A 23,194-nucleotide genomic window follows, 5' to 3' on the forward strand; every position below is an offset into this window, starting at 1 on the left:
CGGGCAATTCAAGGTACTTTGAAGAGTGATTTTTGACTTTGTAACCTAAAAGAACTTCTCTGTGGGAGACTGTAAATAAAGGGTTCAGGCCAAGAGAGGGCCTGGCTGTCCATGGACACAGTGAGGATGGTCCTCATGAAGGTCAGTCTGGAAGGCAGTGCCAAGTGTGTCTCAGCAAGGTGCACATCACAGGACTCTCACAGGGCCGGGCAGGCTGTCCAGGAGAGACAGATGCTGCAGGGCCCCTGCAGTGCAGTGGCAAGATCATAGCTCACTGCAGCCTCCACCTTCTGGGCTCAAGCTATCCTCCCATCTCAGCCTCCCAAGGAGCTGGGTCTGCAGAGACAAGCCACCGTGCCTGGCTTTTTTTTTTTTTTTTTTTTAGGAACAGGGTCTTGCCACTTTGCCCAGGTTGGTCTCGAACTCCTGGGCTTAAGCTATCCTCCTGCCTTGGCCTCCCAAAGTGCTGGGATTACAGGCGTGAGACACCATGCCCCTAAGGCTGTGTTCTTAAGGAGCCACTGCAAATGTAAAGGAGAGTGGGACAATCTGACTTGTGTTTTAGAAGGCGCCCATTAGAAGTTATACTAATATTTCAGAAAGGAAAGAAACCAGGGAAGAGGCCATTTCAAAGAGTACTATATCCCTAGAGGGAATAGAAAGGCCACCAGTGGCTTTGCAGAGAACAGACACTTGAGCTGGGTAATTATTTCCAGGCACTGGATTAATGCTGAAAACAAAGCCATCCTCTATAGCCGAAAGGCTGCTTTTACTTCAGTCTCTAGGACAGAAGTTCTACCCATCTGATAGACAGAGCCAAGTCATTCGTTCATTTAAAAAAATATTTATTATACACTCACCAGCAGCAGGCAAGGTGGCAGTAAAACAGGATGAACAAAAATGAAAGGCAGAACTCATCCTCATTTTGAGCCTTAGAACTGATGGGGAGTAAGGAGAGGAAGGCAAGGAGGGGACCTTCAAAGTATAAGCAAAGGCCCTGAGGCCATAAATGACTCTCTGATGGATCTGCACAGTGTGGTTGGAGAAGACAGAAGGGGAACACCGAGAGAATGGAACACGGAGAGAACGCAGACTAGCAAGATGGGCAGAGGCCAGCATAGGAGGGTTTTGGGATTGTGAATCTAAAAGCCAAGGAGAAAACACTTAAGAGTTTAAAGTAGGAAGGGATAGCCAGGAAGATGTTATTTTCAAAAGACTGGGAGGGTGGGACAGATGGAGATACTGAGAACAACTACAAGGCCCCTGTAGTTCAATGGTGATAGGTTGGTTGAAGTGGAGTGACATTGAGGATAAGATATTCTTAGAAAATGACACAAAAGGGCAAAGGACAGAAAAATGGGGAATGAGTCCGTATCTCTGGGGGTGAAGATGTGAAATCTCTCGTGGACATCTTGAGTTAGAGACGCCCATGAACAGGCAAGGCGGTCAGGTAGGCAGCTGGCCTTCTGCACCATGACTCAGAAGCAATCTAGGTTGGAAACATAAATGTCTGAGTCATAAAACTCCAGATGTGGGCAAGATCACCCAGAGAAGGAATATGCTAGGGGAGACAAGGACAGTGCCAAGCTTTCAGCGACTCCAGCATTTAATGGCCGGAGAGAGGAGGAGAAGGTGCCAGGGAAATAGAAGGAAAATCAGAACTGTGGTGGCAAAGAAGGCAAAGGAAGAGAGTGTCCACAAGAATAATCAGCATCTCCAGTACTGCAGAGACAGTGCGGCAGATGAGGATGGAAAACCTCCCCTGGAAAAGGCAACACAGAGTCTCCAGGAACAGTGGGGATGTGAATGTGGAAGGTCAGGGTGGAAGCCACATTGGAGCCGGCAGAACAAAGACATAAATACAGACGCTTCTAAGAAGTTTGGCTTGCTGGACACAGTGGCTCACCCCTATAATCCCAGCACTTTGGGAGGCTGAGGCAGGCAGATCACGAGGTCAGGAGTTCAAGACCAGCCTGATCAACATGGTGAAACCCCGTCTCTATTAAAAATACAAAAACTAGCCGGGCATGGTGACGCGCACCTATAATCCCAGCTACTCAGGAGGCTGAGGCAGGAGAATCGCTTGAACCCGGGAGGCAGAGGTTGCAGTGAACTGAGATTGCACCACTGCACTCCAGCCTGGGCAACAGAGTGAGACTCCATCTCAAAAAAAAAAAGTTTGGTTTTGAAGAAAGAGTACAGAAATACGGCAGTTGCCATAGTAGGAAAGATGTGGGGGTCAAGATGGCAGAGAGGGGAGACAAGTGCCTTTAAAAGTCTGTGAGTCCAAGCATGGTGGCTCACACCTATAATCCCAGTACGCTGGCAGGCCAAGGCAGGAGGATCACTTGAGCCCATGAATTGGAGACCAGCCTGGGCGACATAGCAAGACTCTGTCGCTACAAAAAATTAAAGAATTAGTCAGACATGGTGGCATGTACAGGTGGTCCCAGCTACTCAAGAGGCTGAGATGGGAGGATATTTGAGCCCAGGAGTTCATGGCTGCAGTGAGCTGGGATCATGCCACTGCACTCCAGTCACTCCAGTCTGGGCAATAGAGTAAGCTCCCATCTCAAAAAAAAAAAAAAAAACAAAGACAACACAAAAAATTTAAATGTGTATATTCTTCAAAAGGTTAAGAGTTACCCTATGACCCCACAATTTCACTCCTAAATCTATACCCAAGAGAAATGAAAATGTGTGGTGTCTGCACAAAAACTCAGACACAAACACTCTCTGCAGCATTATCCCTACTAGCCAGAAAGTGGACACAACTCAAACATCCATCAACACATACATAGATAAACAAAGTATAGCATATCCATCCAATGCAGCATTATTCAGTCATAAAAGGAAATGAACTACAGACGCTCCTCAACTCATGATGGAGTTACAGATGATAAACCCATAAAATCAAAGTACCGGAAGTCAAAAACGAGGCCACGCACAGTGGCTCATGCCTGTAATCCGAACACTTCAGGAGGCTAAGGCCAGAGGATCACTTGAGCCCAAGAGTTCCAGACCAGCCTGGGCAACACAGTGAGACCTCTGTGTCTACAAAACATGTATTTTATATATATATGAGAGAGAGAGAGAGAGATAAAAAAGACAAACGCATTTAAGTCAGACATAGTGTGGTACACTCCTGTAGTCCCAGCTACACCAGAGGATCCCTTGAGCCCACCATTGCACTCCAGCCTGGGCAACATTGTGAGATCCCATCAGAAAGTAAGGCAGGCAGCACTTTGGGAGGCTGAGGGAGGCAGATCACTTGAGGTCAGGAGTTTGAGACCAGCCTGGCCAACATGGTGAAACTCCGTCTCTATTAAAAATACACAGCAGGGCACAGTGGCTTATGCCAGTAACCCCAACACTTTGGGAGGCCGAGGCGGGTGGATCACATCAAGAGATTGAGACCATCCTGGCCAACATGGTGAAACCTCGTCTCTACTAAAAAAATATAAAAATTAGCTGGGCATGGTGGCACGTGCCTGTAGTCCCAGCTCCTCGGGAGACTGAGAATCGCCTGAACCTGGGAGGCAAAGGTCGCAGTGACCCGAGATAGTGCCACTGCACTCCAGCCTGGTGACAGAGTGAGACTGCGTTTCAAAAAAAAGAAAAATACAAAAATTAGCTGGGCGTGATGGTGCTCACCTGTAGTCCCAGCTACTCGGGAGGCTGAGGCAGGAGAATCGCTTGAACCAGGAGGCAGAGGGGTGCAGTGAGCTGAGATTGCACCACTGCACTCCAGTGTGGGTATAAAAGTGGGACCCCCATCTCAAAAAAAAAAGAGAAAAAAAAAGGAAATTAAGGATGGGAAGGAGGGAGGGAGGAATGAATAAATAAATAGGCATCTAATATACCTAACCTAGGGAACACCATAGCTTAGCCTAGCCTACTTTAAATGTGCTCAGAACAGTTAAGAGTTGGGCAAAATCATCTAATGCAAAGCCTACTCTATAATAGTATTGACTCTCTCATGTAATTTATGGAATACCATAATGAAAGTGAAAACAGAATAGTCGTATAGATTGTTTGTTTATCCTTGTGATCATGTGGCTGACTGGGAGGTGCCTGGCACCCCAAGAGAGTCTCATCCTGATGCTAGCCAGAGAAAACATCAGGCCGGGCGTGGTGGCTCAAGCCTGTAATCCCAGCACTTTGGGAGGCCAAGACGGGCGGATCACGAGGTCAGGAGATCGAGACCATCCTGGCGAACACGGTGAAACCCCGTCTCTACTAAAAAATACAAAAAACTAGCCGGGCGAGGTGGCGGGCGCCTGTAGTCCCAGCTACTCGGGAGGCTGAGGCAGGAGAATGGCGGGAACCCGGGAGGCGGAGCTTGCAGTGAGCTGAGATCTGGCCACTGCACTCCAGCCTGGGCGACAGAGCGAGACTCCATCTCAAAAAAAAAAAAAAAAAAAAAAAAGATCAAAAATCCAAAATGCCAAGTACTGTTTGTACTGAAAGTATCACTTCCGCACCATTGTAAGTCAGGGACAGTCTGTACTGATGATCTATGCTACAAGAATGTGGATGAGCCTTGACAACATTATTCAAAGTGAAAGAACTCAGACCAAAAGGTCACAAACTGTATGATTCCATTTATATGAAATGTCTAGCGTAAGCAAATCCACAGGCACAGAAAGTAGGTACTTGCCAGGCACTGGGGTAAGCGGGAAATGGGAAGTGACTGCTAATGAGTATGAAGTTTCTTACTGGGGGTGATGAAAATCTACAACTGATTGTGATGTTGGCTGCACAACTCTGTGAAAAAAACAACCAAAAAAAAAATACATATATATATATATATTTTAGACAGAGTCTTGCTCTGTCATCCAGGCTGGAGTGCCGGGCGCAATCTTGGCTCACTGCAACCTCCACCTCCCGCGTTCGCGTTCAAGCAATTCTCCCGCCTCAGCCTCCTGAGTAGCTGGGATTACAGGCGCGCCACCACACCCAGCTAATTTTTTGTATTTTTAGTAGAGACAGGGTTTCATGATGTAGGCCAGGCTGATCCGAAGTCCTGACCTCAGGTGATCTACCCGCCTCGGCCTCCAAAAGCGCTGGGATTACAGGCGTCAGCCACCACACCCAGCCTCCGTGAAAATATATTAAAAACCATAAAACTATTCACTTTAAATGGATAACTAGGCCAGGGGTGGTGGCTCACAATGGTAATCCCAGCACTTTGGGAGGCCAAGACAGGAGGATCGCTTGAGCCCAGGAGTTCAAGACCAGCGTGGGCAACATGGTGAAACCTCATCTCTACAAAAAAACATAAAAATTACCCAGGGGTGGTAGTACACGCCTGTAGTCCCAGCTACTCGGGAGACTGCAGTGGGAGAATCGCTTAAGCCCAGGAAATCAAAGCTGCAGTGAGCCGAGATCACCCCACTGCACTCCAGCTTGGGCGACAGAGAGAGACCCTGTCTCAAACAAACAAACAAAAATAAAGGAGAATTGTATGGTATGTGAATTATATGTCAATAAAGGTTTTGGTTTTTTTTTTTTAAGTCTGTAAAGTGCTGGATCTTTAGGTTCCCAGGAAAGCCCAGGATAGGTGAGGGAAGTCACAGGAAGCTGAAGGGGGCTTATTATCATTCCACTCACCCGCCCCACCGCCATGACACCTGGTCTTTCCAAACTGATAACCTCAAGTCATTGGTAAAGGATCCATTACCAATGGAGAACAATGAAGGAATGACTATTTTAAACTCTCAGGCAATAAAAAGTACCCAGATCTCTAAAAGGCCTCAGCCCTGATACTCTTACTCTACAGGCATTTAGAGAGGAAAAAGAAGAGATGGTTCTTTTTAAACTAAGCTTGAAACAGTCGATTTTAGATCACAGTCTTCTAGAATAATAATAGCCACATAAACATATAACGTGGGTCATGCTTCAAAAATGGGGCAAACACAAGGTTTGCATGAGTGAACCACAAAGCTAAATTGCACAGACACTGCCGACAGGATTCCTTGAACAGATGCACAGTAGAGACGATGCTGGCCAAGAGAAGGTAGATGATTTCTCATTTGCAAAACCATAATCAGACATCTTCAGAGTTCTGGGATATTTTAGACCTTGTTAGGAGAGGAACAATCTGGTAGTCATCTAACTCACAAATAAATTCTTTCCACTGCACAGTACATGGATGGCACTTCTTGGGCTGTCGGAGATAGAGAGGAGCCAAAATACGGTTAAAAATACTGATGCTCATTTTTTGAAAGAAAAATTCTCAGCACTTCTGCATCGCGCTGTGATTTAAAAGTGTTTGTGGTTATATTTTCTGAAAGAGTTTCCTTGAAAAATGACAGAAGGTCTCTATCTCACAGCCGTCCTCATAAACAATCCCTTTGTGAAAATCTTAATTTACATACAACAGTGAGAACAAGGATCCTGTGCTAATTAAGGTCTGGGGCTGGTTAGCAAATTGCTATAATTGTATATTCTCTAGCATCCTGTCTCTGAAAACACATCCATACCCCGGCAAATCTCAGCAAGAATGATACTGTTCAAGATTTTAATATCTTGGGCTTCCTTCCGCTGCATCTGTGCGTGTTTCCAAGTCTTTCATTCCCTTGTGCCGGTGACATTACACAGACATTTTTAAAAATGGTTTCAGCTTTGGCAGGCTGGCATCCACACACCACAAGCATTACCACAAAACGCACACATGGCAGGATCAAGATGCAAGCAGCCCAAACAGGGGAGCCTTTGTATGGAGACGTGAATTCAACCCGCAGAGTACATCATTTCTCAGGCTGCAAATCCCTGGTCTTCAAGGCGCTTGTTCTGACTCACACATGGTGAGGCCAAATTCTGCAATGAATTGTGCCATGGCCAGTGTCGCACAGGGAATGCAAAATGACAGCCCTCGGCTTCTTCTGACCCAGAAATGTGTTTTGTTGGGTTCACGCATGATCTTTAGAGAAGCCAGTCTACATACACCACATTTCTAAATCAGGCAGTTTTACAGGGGAAAAGAAAATCCCAGCTAGCCACAGCAGGTGATATTCCTGCTGGTCAGCAATCAGATGGAGGCACCCTCCCCACTTTGGCACACTCTCCCATTCACCAAAGCTCCCCTTCCCCCTGCATCCCCAGATGCCAGCCACAATCACTGATCTACCTGTTGGGCCCCTTCAGGCATTTGACTTGCAACCCTTGGAATACAGGTCATGGTTAAGTACAAAGGTTTGAAATCTAGGGACCTTAAACACTCTTACCAAAAAAAAAAAAAGGTTTAAAATCTAGGGACCGTAAACACTCTTATCAAAAAAAAAAAAAAAAAAAAAAGGTTTAAAAACCAAAGGGCAGGGTGTGGTGGCTCACGCTTGTAACCCTAGCATTTTGGAAGGCCGAGGTAGGTGGATCCCTCGAGCCCATGAGTTCAAGACCAGCCTGGGCAACACAGCAATAACCCATCTATATAATTAATAAATAAAGATAAAACCTGACCCTAGTTCCATCCCTACTTTGACACTTCCTTAATTCATCTGAGCCTCAGTTTCCTTAACTGTAAAATGGGAATGACACACCCACATCATGGAATTAGTATGAGAATTAAATGAAGTAATTAGCAAATCATGCCATGAAGTACTCAGAAAATATCAGCCACACAAACACACCTGGCATCGAGATGGCACTTCCCATTCATGTAGGAGCATCTTTCAGCAGGATCATTACCCTCGGACACAAATGTCAACCTGACATCCTGAAAGCTTCAAAACTTCGTCTCCTGAGAGCTAAAACGCTCTACTAAATGCCAAGGCTGGCATAATGGCAATGACTGGCTTGGGAATTACTCAGTTAATAAGTGAGTACATGTCAAGGGGAGAGGGGCGTAAAAATTGAAATTCAGTTAGAGAAACTGAAAGGTCACAGGGACTAGATGTAGGAATAGGACTGAGGAATTGCGCACCAATTATTGTCAGTTTCTAAGTTTCCCAAGGAGAGGACGGCTCAGCGCCTGTTTTCTAACTGCAAGTAAAGAAAAACACGTTGCCAGGTTCATAAGATGGTAGAGGGGTCACCTTATCTCCTTTTGAGGAACCAACTCTTTCCCAGTGGGGACAGCGTTGGTGGGTCCAGGGGTCCAGGATATTAGCCCTTCCCTGGCCAGAGGGCAGAGACGTGCACGTGGACTTTGCGCTATTGTCCCTGAGGAGGCTCCGGGCTGGCTCTACTCCCAAGAGCGGCCTGGACCTCCAGCCTTCCCACCAATGCCGTGGGAGCAGCTTCACACCAACAGACCACCTGCAGTCCATCCCTTTCCTGCTCAGAACCGAAGGACCCTGACCTGGGCTATGTCACGGGGGAACAGAGTCCCTCAACTTCCCAAGAAAAGCAGGCTGGAGGGGGAAAAAAACATGTTCACTGAGCCTGGAGATCATCCCACTGTGGACGCTGAGATCACTGGGACTGAACAAGAGATGAGGCTTCATCCCGGTCAGCTTCACAGAATCGTATTTTCACCATGTAGACTTCAGCTCTGGGAACCTCAGCAACCCCGATCTTAACCCCAGGCCTTTGCATATTAAGCCAAGTGGCTCCACACAAAGGTGCGCCAGAAACAGAAGCTACCACCACCAAATGCCACAAGAGCTCGGTTTCACATAATGACAATCACCCCAGGGATTCCTTGGGGAAGTTCTCCCTCAAAACAGGGTGACCCCTCAATGATTCCCTACCAAAGCAAGAATTCCCAAGCACCTGAGAAAATTCTTCCAAATACCTGCAGAACAGCTTCTTCAAATGTTGCAGAGGCCAACAGGACAGGAAGCTTGCAGGGAAGTGCAAAGCACCGGACTAGATGGAAAGAAGCTAATTCCTATCTGGTCCCGAGCCTGCCTGCTGGGCAACCCTACACAATTCTCTCCCTTTTTTTTTTTTCTGAGACAGAGTCTCGCTCTGTCACCCAGGCTGGAGTGCAGTGGTGCGATCTCGGCTCACTGCAAGTTCCATCTCCCGGGTTCACGTTATTCTCCTGCCTCAGCCTTCTGGGTAGCTGGGACTACAGGTGCCCATCACCACGCCCGGCTAATTTTTTGTATTTTTAGTAGAGACGGGGTTTCACCATGTTGGCCAAGATGGTCTCGATCTCCTGACCTCATGATCCGCCCGCCTCGGCCTCCCAAAGTGCTGGGATTACAGGCGTGAGCCACCGCGCCCGGCCCACAATTCTTCACTGTGCCCCCTCTGAGCAGGGGGTCTTCCGGGCATGGTTTCCTCATCTGCCTCCAGACCTTCTTCCTAGAGGCTGCAAGTGGGGAAAACGGCAGAACACAGTCATTCTCACCACCTGACAGACGTAGCAATAAAAATTCATTGTCTCTAAGTTGATGCAAACCAGCTAACATTTTTGAGCGGCCACCCTGTCCCAGGAATAATTCTGAGTACTCTGTAAGAAAAGTTCATCTTAGCCATAACTTTCTATCTTTATCATCTCCATTTACAAAAGGAAACTTAGCCACAAGTAATAACTCAGCTAGAAAGGGGGCAAGACAGAACCAGGAAATCTGGCTCTAGAAGCCAGATGTTTTTTGTTGTTTTGTTTGTGAGATGGAGTCTCACTCTGTCACCTAGGCTGGAGTGCAGTGGCATGATCTCAGCTCACTGCAACTTCTGCCTCCTGGTTTCCAGCGATTCCCCTGCCTCAGCGTCCTGAGTGGCTGAGATTACAGGTGCCCACCACTACGCCCGGCTAATTTTCTATTTTTTGTGGAGATGGGGTTTCACCATATCAGCCAGGCTGGTCTCAAACTCCTGACCTCATGATCCGCCCGCATTGGCCTCCCAAAGTGCTGGGATTACAGGCGTAAGTCACCCAGTCAGAAGACAGGTGTTTTAAATCTCAATGGCACCGGCCTCTCAAATCAAAGGCATGGTGGTCCAGGTGTGCTTAAAGAGGGACCTTGAAACCATGGTGCGCACTTACAGTCCCAGCTACTCGGGAGGCTGAGGCAGCAGAATCGCTCAAGCCCAGGATTTAGAGGCTGTAGTGTACTATGATGGCAAGAGCACTGCACTGCAGCCGGGGCAACTCAATGAGATTGCACGTATTTTGGGGAAAAAAAAAAAAAAAAAAAAACAAAGGCCAGGGGCACGGTGGCTCACATCTGTAATCCCAGCACTTTGGGAGGCTGAGGCGAGTGGATCACCTGAGATCAGGAGTTTGAGACCGGTCTGGCCAACATGGTGAAACCCCATCGCTACTAAAAATACAAAAATTAGCCGGGCGTGGTAGCGCATGCCCCAGTTACTGAGGAGGCTGAGGCAGGAGAATCACTTGAACCCGGGAAATGAAGGTTGCAGCGAGCCAAGGTCGAGCCACTGCACCCCAGCCTGGGCAACAGAGCAAGACTCTGTCTCAAAAAATATTTTTTTTAACGTAAAAAAAAAATACAGTGGCCGGCATTCTAGCAGAGTAACAAATAAGAAAATACAAAGTGAGGACAAAGGCTATAAACAAAATCAGAGTGACGGAGGAACCCTCTGGATGCTGGAAATGTTTAATTATCTTGATCTGGGTCATGGTCCCACGAGCGTGAACGTGTGTTAAAGTTCATCAGACTGTACACTGTAGATCAGGTTAAAATGTACCACAAAATAGTAAATGAACGGTGGACAGTAGAAGCCAGCCTTCTCACTGTTGGATTAGGACGTTACAGAGAACCAGGGAAGAAGGCTAGAATGATCCATGCGGTAATGGGAAAAGGTCGAACTAGAGAATGAACTCATGTTTAGCTGATATAGACACAGATGGACACATGTAAAAACGTTTACACAGTATGTGTATATATCCTTCTTTGTTGTCCACTGAGAGAATCTAGAAGCAAGGTGGCTCACACCTATAATCCCAACACTTTGGGAGGAGGCCGAGGCAGGCAGATCACTTGAGGTCAGGAGTTCGAGACCAGCCTGGCTAACATGGCAAAACCCCATCTCTACTAAAAATTTAAAAATTAACCAGGCATGGTGGTGCACACCTATAGTCCCAGCTACTTGGAAGGCTGGGGCAGGAGAATTGCTTGAACCTGGGAGGCAGGGGTTGCAGTGAGCTGAGAGTGTGCCACTGCACTCCAGCCTGGGTGACAGAGTGAGACTCCATCTCAAAAAAAAAAAAGAGAGAGAATCTAGAACAAAGACATTCCAGTAGCAATGAGCACAATTGGCCAGGTGCAGTGGTTCATGCCTGTAATCCCAGCACTTTGGGAGGCCAAGGCAGGAGAATCAGAAGGTCAGGAGTTCGAGACCAGCCTGGCCAACAGAGTGAAACCCCATCTCTACTAAAAATACAAAAATTAGCCAGGTGTGGTGGTGCACACCTGTAGTCCCAGCTACTCAGGAGGCTGAGGCAGGAGAATCATTTGAAACCAGGAGGCAGAGGTTGCAATGAGCCAAGATCGTGTGCCACTGCACTCCAGCCTGGGCAACAGAGGGAAACTCCATCTCAAAAACAAACCAACAAAAAAAAAAAATGAGCACACTTAGTGCCCAGATCTTGGCTTCTAATATTATTCTCCAATAAAAGAAACCAGGATCCACCGGGTGCGGTGGCTCACACCTGTAATCCCAGCACTCTGGGAAGCCGAGGCAGGTGGATTGCCTGAGGTCAGGAGTTCGAGACCAGTCTAGCCAACATGATGAAACCCCTTCTGTGCTAAAAATACAAAAAAATTAGCCAGGCATGGTGGCACGTGCCTGTAATCCCAGGTACTCGGGAGGCTGGGGCAGAGGAATTGCTTGAACCTGGGATGTGGAGGTTCCAGTGAGCTGAGATCATACCACTGCACTCCAGCCTCTGCGACAGAGCAAGACTACATCTCAAAAAAAAAAAAAAAAAAAAGGAAAGAAAGCAAGCAAGCAAGAAAGAGAGAAAGTAAAGAGAAAGAAAGAAAGCAGGATCCATAGAGAAATGGATGATTTTAGGGCTGAGGCAAAGACATACAAAACCAGCCTGGAGCATCTTACAGTGCCAGAAGGCAAGAAAGTGCTCAATAATGGCTGGGCTCGGTGGCTCAAGCCTGTAATCCCAGCACTTTGGGGGGCCGAGGCTGGCGGATCACAACGTCAGGCGATTAAGACCATCCTGGCTAACACGGTGAAACTCCGTCTCTACTACAAATACAAAAAATTAGCCGGGCGTGGTGGCGGGCGCCTGTAGTCTCAGCTACTCGAGAGGCCGAGGCAGGAGAATGGCGTGAACCTGGGAGGCGGAGCTTGCAGTGAGCTGAGATTGTGCCATTGCACTCCAGCCTGGGTGACAGAGCAAGACTCCGTCTCAAATAAAAAAAAGAAAAGAAAAAAGCAAGTGCTCAATAAATAAATAGGCTGGCCTGGCATGGTGGTTCACACCTGTAACCCTATGGGAGGCCAAAGTGATAGGATCACTTGAGCCTGGGAAATTCAAAACCAGCCTGGGTAACACAGAGAGACTCCATCTCTACAAATAAAAAGAACAAAAAAAAGCCAACTGTGGTGATGCATGCCTGTGGTTCCAGCTACTGGGGAGGCTGAGGCGAGAGGACTGCTTAAGCCCAGCAGGTCAAGGCTGCAATAAGCTGTGATTGCACCACTGCACTCCAGCCTGGGCAGCAGAACGAGGCTGTCTCAAACGAACAAATAAACCCCGCAACGATGGAGTCTGTCAAGGGGACACAAGAGCCAACAGAAAGAGCTCCCAACTGCCAAAGCTGGAATTATTTGAGCAATAAAATAAATAAGTAGTACTGGATTACAATCCACAGTATAAAGTAACCATCCCAGAGTCCACACTGATAGAGATAAATGACTGAATAAATACATAAGGGAGAAGAGACCAATACCCCATACAGAAGAATTCTACATTTTTATTTTTTTATTTTATTTTTTTTTTTTATTTTTTTTTTTTTGAGACAGAGTCTCACTGTCACCCAGGCTGGAGTGCAGTAGTGGAATCTTGGCTCACTGCAACCTCCGCCTCTTGGGTTCAAGTGATTTTTCTGCATCAGTCTCCCAAGTAGCTGGGAATATAGGCATACGATGTTTGTATTTTTAGTAGAGATGGAATTTTGCCATGTTGGCCAGGCTGGTCTCCAACTCCTGGCCTCAAGTGATCTGCCCACCTCGGCCTCCCAAAGTGCTGGGATTACAGGCATAAGCCACCACGCCCGGCCCCGAAATAATTTATGTCAAGCCTCTACTTTCGAGGAGGTGGAGCATAGCTCTTCACTCTTTAAGTGTGGGTGACACCGTGTGACTTCCTTCCAAAGAGCAAAGGACGGAAAGAGAAGAAAGCTCTACCACAGCCAGATGGTCATGGTCAACATCAACAGTGATAAATCTTTTTTTTTCTTTCTTTCTTTTTGAGACAGTCTCATTCTATTTCCCAGACTGGAGTGCAGTGGCACGGTCTTGGCTCACTTCAACCTCCGCCTCCACACCCTCCACCCTGGGTTCAAGTGATTATCCTGCCTCCGCCTCCCAAGTAGTTAGGACGAGAGGTGCCTGCCACCACACCCAGCTAATTTTTACATTTTTAGTAGAGGCGGGGTTTCACCATGTTGGCCAGGCTGGTCTCAAACTCTTGACCTCAGATGATCCTCCTGCCTTGGCCTCCCAAAGTCCTGGGATTACAGGTGTGAGCCACTGCGCTGGGCCAACAGCGATAGCTCTTATTAATAACACATACCCTTGATGTGATATGATGAAAATGGCATTTTACCCTATGTAGTCTTCTTCCTCCCCAAAACCCATAATCACAGTTTACCAGTCTAATCACGAGAAGCACATCATAAAAATCCCAACTGAGAGGACATCTACAAAATGCCTGACCAGTATTCCTGAAAACCGGTAAGTTCAACAAAAACAAGAAAAGTCTAAGAAACTGTCACAGCCAACAGGAGCCTAGGCAGACAACTAAATGTAACAAGGAATCCTGAGTGGGATTCTAGAACAGAAAACGGACTTTCGTGGAAAACCGAAGGAAATCTGAATAAGGGATAGCCTTTAGTTGGTAATAACATATCAAAATTGATGCATTATTTGTGACAATTACACCACACTAGTGTATGATGTTAATAATAGAAGAAATTGTGTGTGTGGAGCCAGGGGCTAACATGGGAACTCTTGGCACTATCCTCAAAATTTCTCTGGAAATCTAATACTACTCTCACATTAAAAGTTCATTTTAAAAACATAGAAAATTGGCCAGACATGGTGGCACATGCCTATAATCCCAGCACTTTGGGAAGTCAAAGAGAGAGGATCACTTGAGGCCAAGAGTTGCAGACCAGCTTGGGCAACCCACCGCGACCTCATCCCTACAAAAAAAAAACTTTTAATTAGCCAGGTGAGGTGGCGTGTACCTGTAGTCCCAGCTACTCAGGAGGCTGAGGTGGGAAGAAAGCTTGAGCCCAGGAGATTGAGGCTACAGTGAGCTTTGAGCCCAGGAGATCAAGGATACAGTAAGCTATGATCATACCACTGCACTCTAGCCAGGACAATGGAATAAGACGTTGTCTTTAAAGAGAAAAAATATATATGTACATAAATATATATATATGTATATATATAAAACAGAAAATGACAAAATGACTCCTTCAGACTAGGTGGCCACCAAAAGCCTCCTTGAGGAGCCACCATCTGAGATAAGTCTGAGATCACAATGAGAAATGGGCAGCCTGCTCCTGGCAAAAGACACACAGGGGCCCCAAGGAAGGAACCAAGAGGAAGGAGGCCAAGGAGCTCAAGTGAAGAAATGGCACAAAGGGAACAGAACGTCACAAAGGAAACAAAGGTAAACAGTGCTGGCCCAGGTAGGCAGGTCACGGTGACTTCAGACCTGAGTGGAAGGGTACTGGAAAGTCATTGGAAGGAGTTAGCAAAACGAGACAGAACCCGATCCACTTTTTTTTTTTGAGCCGGAGTCTCGCTCTGTCCCCCAGGCTGGAATGCAAAGGCGTGATCTTGGCTCACTGCAACCTCCGCCTCCTAGGTTCAAGCAATTCTCCTGCTTCAGCCTCCCAAGTAACTGGGATTATAGGCACATGCCACCATGCCCAGCTAATTTTTTCATATTTTAGTAGAGATAGGGTTTCACCGTGTTGCCCAGGCTGGTCTCGAACTCCTGAGATCCGGCAATCCACCCGCCTCAGCCTCCCAAAGTGCTAGGATTACAGGTGTGAGCCACCGCACTCAGCCCACTTTTTTTTTTTTTTAACAGAGATGGGGTTGGGGAGGGGTCTCATTAAGTTGCCCAGGCTGGTTTGGAACTCCTGGCCTCAACTGATCCTCCCACCTCAGTCTCTGAAGTAGCTGGGATGATTGGCATGCGCCACTGTGCCTGACCCCAATTCACGTTTTTGAAGCGTGTTCTGGCTGCTGAGGGGAGAGGATAGGAGTAGGAGAGAAGAGAGAAAGAGACAATGGTCATTCAGCTTGGTCATGCTTGGATAGAATCTAATCCAACACCCCACATCACAAGTACAAAAATGAAGGGACAGAGACAGTGTCCAAGCCCCCGGGGAAGGTAAGCAGCAGAACAGGGACAAGACCTCCACCTCCTGGCCCCCTCTCTTCAGTCCCTGTCTCCTGCTGGACCACATTTGATTCTGACCACAACAAGGGGGCTGAGAAGTGGCTAAGAGGCACGTGCTCCTGCAACATCAAAAACACCTCTGTGAGAAGGTACCTTCCTTGCTCTGAAGTCCCTGGTGGCTCAGCTCTCTTCACCATCAATGGATCTGAAACCTCCTGCCACCCCACACAGGCTGGGTCGCGCTGTGATGAGGGGGCAGCAGCTCTCTGCCTCCACCCAGCCTCCTCCTGCTGCTCCCCAGCATAAAGCACCCACCCAGTAAGCCAGGCCTTCCCACCTGGGGTGCCTCCCCTCCTGTGACCACGGTCAGAGACCAGCAGCCAGCTCCCACTTCCCGGGTCCCAGCCTTGACTACTGGACCCCCAACTTTGCCCCAAAATGACATGCTGTCTTTTTTTTTTTTTTTTTTGAGATGGCATCTTGCTCTGTCGCCCAGGCTGGAGCACAGTGGCACGATCTCAGCTCACTGCAACCTCCGCCTCCCGGGCTCAAGTGATTCTCCTGCCTCAACCTCCTAAGTAGCTAGGATTACAGGTGTGTGCCACCATGCCCGGCTAATTTTTGTATTTTAGTAGAGACGGGGGTTTCACCATGTTGGCCAGGCTGGTCTCAAACGCGTGACCTTGTGATCGCCCGCCTTGGCCTCCCAAAGTGCTGGGATTACAGGCATGAGCCACCATGCCCGGCGACACGCTGTCTTAAAACAATCCTCAAAATGCTTTTGGTTTCAGACGCCTTTAGGGAGTCCCTTTGTGCAACACTCTGCAGCCATATGAGAACCTCCTTCCGGTAGTCTGCAATAACCCTGTCCAGCCTCTTCCTCCCTCCCCATAACCCCCAGTGCAAGGCTGTGTGTTCCAAGCAAGCACACAGTGACTTGTTGAAGGAATGAAAACACCTTGGTACAACCATTAAGTTTGGAGATGAGCCTTTTCATCAACCAAAGATAGAAAAAACACTCCAGTAGCTCAATTGTAAAAGCACCCTGAAGGTAAAAGTGAATAACTGCTTCCTTTTGGGAAGCCTCATAAAACCTCTTTCACACAGACCAAATGAAAAGTACCAATCCCTCAATTAGAAGATATTCAGGAGTCTACTCTAGGCTTGTGAATAAACGCATAAATTGTGTTTGCCCTAATTTGCTAAATTTTGAACTAAATGCAAACACTGGCCCCAGCATCCCAGCAAGCTCTACATTTGCTTTTTATCTCTAACCCAAGACCACCACTTTCCAATGAAGCAGGCTGACTTCATCCCACTTCTGGGATTCCAAAGAGGCCTGTTGTTAAAATCAGAAAACAAGCGGCAGCTAGAGGCTCTGGTGGCTTCCAGAACATGCTTTATTTAAACCGTGGCTTCTGAAAGTCACCCTGCGAAGAGGTAGCCAGCCACCCTCGGTCATGACACACAGGTAAAATTCACTGTCAGGACACTGACACAGGCACCAGGGAAAGAAAACCAAAAGAAGGAGAGTTCTCCATAAATTAGGTTCATCCATCAAAAAATCTTATATCTGAAAATCCAAGAAGAGTTACAACGTCGGCTCAGAGAGCCACACTTCACTGCTCTACAACAACAAAAAGAAATTCCAATTTCCTCCTTAGCTCTAGAATAGATAAACCAAGATTTTTACTCACCTTTGGAGCGAGTAGAGATATCCATGCCCTCTACCACCTCCTGTTCTGTTTTTATTTCCTCTTCAGCCAAGCTGAAACAGAGCAAATTATGTTCATGTTTAGGAAGGCTGAGAACTGGCCCCATGGGGGCAGCTATTGGGAAGTTCTAGTGACAAACCCACCTTAAAGACATTCCCTCATCCTTATCCAGGGCTCGGGGAAGGAAACCCACACCTGATTTCAACAAAGTGTGAAGAGTCCTAAAGGAGTTTTTTAAGACACTAGGTTGGTTGGTTGTTTGTTTTTTTTTTTTTTAAGTCAAATTACTATTCCAGTTGTCATGCTATTGGGGAATGCAAAAGGCAATTTTTTAGACACACAATTACAACCTACCCCTGTGGGCCAATGAGAACCCAGCCTTCAAATAAACAAGCTTCTCATTGTTAACACAGGGTTCAAAGGCAGGGAGGTTGGAGGTGTTCTGCAGGGTATCCAGAATTCTGATCTCTGAATACTTTAGGGCAAAGATTAAGATTTCCCACACCTCCCCCTAAATCTTACAATTCCCTGATGAGGCAGGAACATGAAAAAAAAAAAAAAAGATATAGGTTAAATTACAAAGCAGAAGAATATGCCCAGCTAGAAGCTAAAGACCTGGTCTCAAAACACTGAACCGAGGAGCACTGATTCCAGGAATCAGACCGGGGTCTCCACACTTCCAACACCCTGAATGCTTCCTCTCTACAGCAGGCACGGCTTACTACTGAGTTGTGACTAATTATCCCCCACCACAAAAGTGGAATGAGGAAGGATTATTCAAAAGACAAAGGCTAAGAGTGGAGGGTTGGGGAGAGAAGCAAATAAAGCAAGCCCCTTTGCTGGGAGGGTCTGTCACCCAGAACATTCTCTCTCTCTCTGCTGGAACTGGAGTTGAAAGAGAGCCGGCCATATGAGATCTTCCTCCTACAGAGAACTCACAAGCTAAACCAAAGGAAAAAAAATAGAGTTATGCTTTTCATAGATGCAAATGGTTTGAGGTGCTAGAACTTTCCGAACATTCAGGCTGACACTGAAGCCAGGGATTTACTCCAGAAGCAATTCCATCAGACTGTGGTTCCACAGGAAGAAATGGGTGCATCACCAATTGATATGGCTGGAATTTTCCATTTGGAAGACTCAAAGCCAGGACAGGAAGGAGGCTGGGGAAGAGAGAATGTCCTGCTTGTGTTCCGTGGTCTGGGACTGTGACAACGCAAAAGGCCCAAAAAGACAGCCTCATGTCTCGAACCCTAGTATAAGGGGAAGATTTTAGGAGAGTTCCATGTTAGGAGGAGAGGATTTGGGATGGGAGCTAGATAGAAAGGAAACGATTATAGTTCAGAGTTAAATTATAGGAGCTTGGAGATGAAGAAAGGTAGTTGGTTTTAAATGAGAATATTCACACATTTAGCACTCTGATGCTGAGCCCCGTTAACAATTTCATTTACACAGCATCTGTAAAGAAAGCCTGCGACACAAATCACCAAAGAAACAACCGACATGTTGCCACAAATGGTTTTCATCAGGAGAAAGCAGCCTGCTAAATTTAAACACATCACTTATATGCAATAATACAACGGTGATTTATTGAAGGTGATTTCAGCACTAATGCTTTCTATCCCAACTTAAGGAGAAAACATTCTCAACTCAGAAACACACTCCGCCTGAAACATACACAGGTTGTCCAACTGGATGCTGTTGATGAGTTCTGGCTTGGGGTGACTGGAAATACATCTTAACAAAAAGCCCCATGCAGCCCTCGGAGATGGGTAGACAGTTCACTTCAAAGGAACAAATAGCAACCTTGATCTTTTCTAGCAACTAGAATTCTGTTTCCCTCTCTAGCATGAAGTATGTGAAATTCTAAACTTCTTGAAACCGATCCCATATTTTGAGTAATAGAGAAAACGCTAATCTGTGATCCAACTGAAATCTACAGTGGTGAGGGAAACAATTATGCAGAACTGAGCCCAAAAAACCCACTCGAAGGATTTCTGCAGCGATGAAAACATTCAAAGGTGTATTGATCATGGAGGAAGGCTGCATTCAAGGGAACAATTATTTGGCTTGCAACAGCCTAGAGGAGCTGAATACTTCAGGCAGGAATGCTGCTGAGAGACGAGGAAAATGCAAACTAGTTATGTGGTGGGTATTTGCTTCTGAGTTTTAAGATAATCAATGCTGGAGCAGAAGAGAGAGGGAAAAAAAAGTTAAGTTGTTTTATCTTTCCAAGCATTACAAGTGGGCACCATAATCACCCAACTTTAGCAATAGCACCACCAGCTTTAGCACAAGATTTCAAGCACAACAATTTAAGAAAACCATCTTTTTCACAGATCAGCAAACCATCCTTTCAAAAGGAACCCATGCACACACATGCACGCACACAATAACCTGTATTTGGCTAAAGGAAACTGCAGTGTCTATGCATTAAAAGGAGAGAGGAAAAAAAAAAAAAAAAACCTTCATTTACAAAAGCAAAGACCAGAATGCAAAATTAGTCATTTTGAATAGCCACATCTAAAGGGACTTCCTTTTTCCTATGCCACTGATTTCGGTTTTTGTGTGTGTGTTTTTTGTTTTTTTTTTGTTTTTTTTTTTGTTTTTTTTTTTTTGGTTTAGTGTTAAGAACTAGTATGTTATTAGGAAAAAAAAAAAAAACATGAATATTACATCAAAAGTAGTGGCAAGAAAAGATCTGTACCTGTCTGAATTGCCCCACTGATGTTGGTCAATTTCGGTTAAGAACTGTTCAGTCATTTGGGGGAAGAAAAACAGTCAAATAATTGTTAAAAAGAAAAGGCAGCTGCATCTGGAGAAAATACTTTGAACTTCTGTCATTAATACATTAAAGTCTTAGAACATAGACAGCTTATTTCCTTCCATATCTGCTAGCTTCCAGCAACCCTGATGATTTAAATCAAAAACAATGGGACAACAAGCTCTTGTTTCAAACTGACATTACTTTTCTCCCTTTAAAGGTCTGTTGAGGAAACTGGGGGCCCGCTAAAGAAAAAGGGTAAAATTAGCTGAAAAACAAACAATTTCTCACTCCAATAGGAAAACACACCATCAACTAGTTAGATACATTGTATACACTACCACCTCTTACACTCACATTTACCCAAGTCATTTGCCTGTAGATTTCACAAACTGATACATTTCAGGCAATTCAAAGAAATAACAGTACCTGCAAAGATAACCAAGACCACCCCATCCCATCCCAAAAAGAATAAAAGATTTCTTTCCCAATGCCTGAGCAAGAAAACCTATGCTTACTTCTTAACCTGCATGCACTGAAAAAAGAGCAATTAAAAGTTGCAGATGAACTACTGCACCTCCAGGATGCTTTAAGCCTTCTGATTATTAATTCTGAGGACTCAGGGATGGTCCGTAATTCCCAGGAATCTCATCTCCTCAACACTTCCAAGAGAGAGAAAAAAGCAAGCATCTAGTTTTGACAGAAAAATGCCTGGATACACAATGCCCACATATTTCTTTTCCCCAAGTGCCCCTACTATTTGACTTTTAAAGAAGAATATCTAAGCCATCTAGAATATATAACCAACATGCACAAGACTCTGGTTCTACAGATGAGGATCATCGCACAGCAATTCAAGAATCATGCATCATTCGAAAGGACTTTTCCAGGTTTTTACTTTCATTCAAAATACCAAAATGGTCCAGGCTGTAAGAAATATTTAATCCCCAAGGCATAACATCTTCCTCTTCTAGATTATAAAATAGTGAACATCAAAATTAAAAACCATGCTTCCCTAAATCTGCAATTAATTTTTTAAGAAATTGGGGTGGGGGGGAATGGTTAGCAGAGCAGCTTTATATAAGCACTCACCTAAAACAGGCAGAGTCATCGGTAGCTAAGCTATTTATGCAGGATTCTTAAAATGGCGTCTGGCAACACTGCCTCATTCCTGTGTTGAAGCTAAAATGGTAGCAGTTTGTTCAATAGCTGTAGCTCTTGTTTAAGCAGCCCTGCTAGTTTCAAAGCCACCTTCCTAAATACCAGAACTAGGAAAAGCTGAACCAAAGGACACCAACAACCCAACGTTTAGAAGCTTAAAAAAAACTCTGCAATGACAGGGAGAGTTTGTGAAGTCACAGGTTCCTAAGGAAAAGCCTTCTCTTGTAGATCCTGAGCTTTCAACATGAGGCTCTGTGATGAGGCCCCCTTGCCCTCGAATTAGGTGGGTAGAAGGTTAGGAATTGTGCAGCCCCGTGGCACAGACTGCAGACGGACAGGTGTCTGTGCAAACACAAAAATGTTCCCAGGGAGCAGGCTGGGGGGAGGCGAGGAGGAAGCCCGGTCCCCCTTCTCTTCTCAGTCTATTAGAAACCAGCTTTGCATCCATACCAAAAAGGTGCTAGGTAAAATGAAAGTGCTTCAAGGACAGCAGGCATCTGAAAAGCCAAGCTAAAGGGCTGCACCTCAGTCTACAGCCAAGGTAAAATAAAAAGGCTGTTTATAAGCTTGCAAACAGCCACCAAATACCCAGCCCTCTGAAGCAGCCAGTCCTAAGACAGTCAACATCAAGGAAAGACAATCCGAGTCTGCAGAGGAGAAACACAAGGAAAACACTCCCTTATCCAATGCACAGGATACTCACAAATTAGATTTCTGACCACCCCCAACAGAGCCTGAGAATTAACAATGGGTTTTGCAAAACCCGCTTTCAGAGGCCGAACTAACAGCCTGAGTGGATAACGTCATTTACTGTTACAGGTCTGAGCATTGGCCTCAGAACTCCTCTGGTGCTGGGAGTGAGGAGTTTCAAGGTGACTGCTTTTTAGCTCCAGGGGAGAAAGGAGGGCACAGTGCCCAAGGCCATGCCAGGGCAAGGACAGGCCATTGGCCCCCGTCGGCCGGTAGGTAGGTAATCGGGATGGGGGGGGCAGGCTGGCAGCACACTGGCTGCAGAGCTGGCATGGCCACTGCCTGCTTGTTTGTCTGCAAGGAGAGTGGGAAGTAGGGGGGAGGGCAACCATAATCTTAGCAACCTGAGCCAAGGGTGAACCCTTGCTCAGATTTTGCATTTTAAGAGTAACCAAAGGGCTTCGAAACATATTCCCTTTTTAAATCTCTGCTGTTCAGTAGCGAAGGCCCCTTTGAATGTATCTTTCTTTCCAGAGTCAACCAGAGGCAAAGCCAGATTGAGGGTTCCCAGGCTGACAAATGTCTGCTGCCTCTGCCACAGGAGAGAGAAGGGGAAAGAGGGCAAAAGAAACAAAGACATCACACATTGGAAGTGGCTGGACTTTTAAAAACCTACCTTTGCCTCAGGGTTTTCTAGGTTACTGTCACCCCACTTCCTAAAAAGTGTCTCCCGTCCTCATATTTAAGACCTGATGCAGTCTCCCCACTGGTTCTCCCAGGGAAAGAAAAGGGGGAATGTTTTGTTTAAAATAAAAGAGGTTACAAGAAAGAAAGGAAAAAAAGCTATTGTTTTCATCCCTAATTTATAATCCAAGAGGCCCCCAATTGTTTCTTTCTGACTCAAATCTTTGAGCTGTTAATTATAAAAGTAACTGGACTTGGCGCCAACGGGCTAACTATGATCAGGCTCAGCAATTAGAAAAACTCTGTAGAAAGTTTACTGAGTGATTATATATAATTAATTCCTAGTTACAGACTGAACACTGACCATTTTCTGGAGCTAATAAAAGCAGTTACTCCCCCTCCCCCACGTGAATGCCACTTAATTTCCCAAAGCAGAAAGTGAACCCATCCTGGAGGGTCTTGAAGGAAAAAAAAAAGAGGAATCAAAAGCTTCAGTGTGTCTGTGTTTGCTCCTTGCAGCTGTGTATCCTCTTTGGGGACTGAGGAGGCAGAAGGAAAAAGGAAAACAGCCCAACATTCTGTTCCTCCCTCTGCAATTTACAAATGTGGCAGAGAGAACATTATACCTTGATGAGAAAAAGAAGGGGGGTTGGGGGGGAA

The 23,194-nt window shown here is 46.0% G+C and overlaps 1 protein-coding gene across 35 annotated transcripts in view; it reads right to left on the reverse strand.

Annotated features, from left to right (window-relative positions):
• ZMYND8 (zinc finger MYND-type containing 8) overlaps positions 1–23,194 on the reverse strand; it is a 148,137-nt gene that overhangs the window by 122,006 nt on the left and 2,937 nt on the right. For 24 of the 35 annotated variants that reach the window (XM_005569295.4, XM_074005495.1, XM_015429936.4 and 21 more), the window contains one exon: positions 17,221–17,291. In XM_005569295.4, coding sequence (XP_005569352.2) covers positions 17,221–17,291 — 71 coding nt within the window. Of the gene's footprint in view, positions 1–17,220; positions 17,292–21,091; positions 21,132–23,194 lie in introns of those variants that run through there. The other 11 variants (XM_074005499.1, XM_074005487.1, XM_074005474.1 and 8 more) reach the window with 1 other exon arrangement.

Source organism: Macaca fascicularis, chromosome 10 (assembly GCF_037993035.2).
Source record: "Macaca fascicularis isolate 582-1 chromosome 10, T2T-MFA8v1.1".
Classification (NCBI taxonomy): domain Eukaryota; kingdom Metazoa; phylum Chordata; class Mammalia; order Primates; family Cercopithecidae; genus Macaca; species Macaca fascicularis.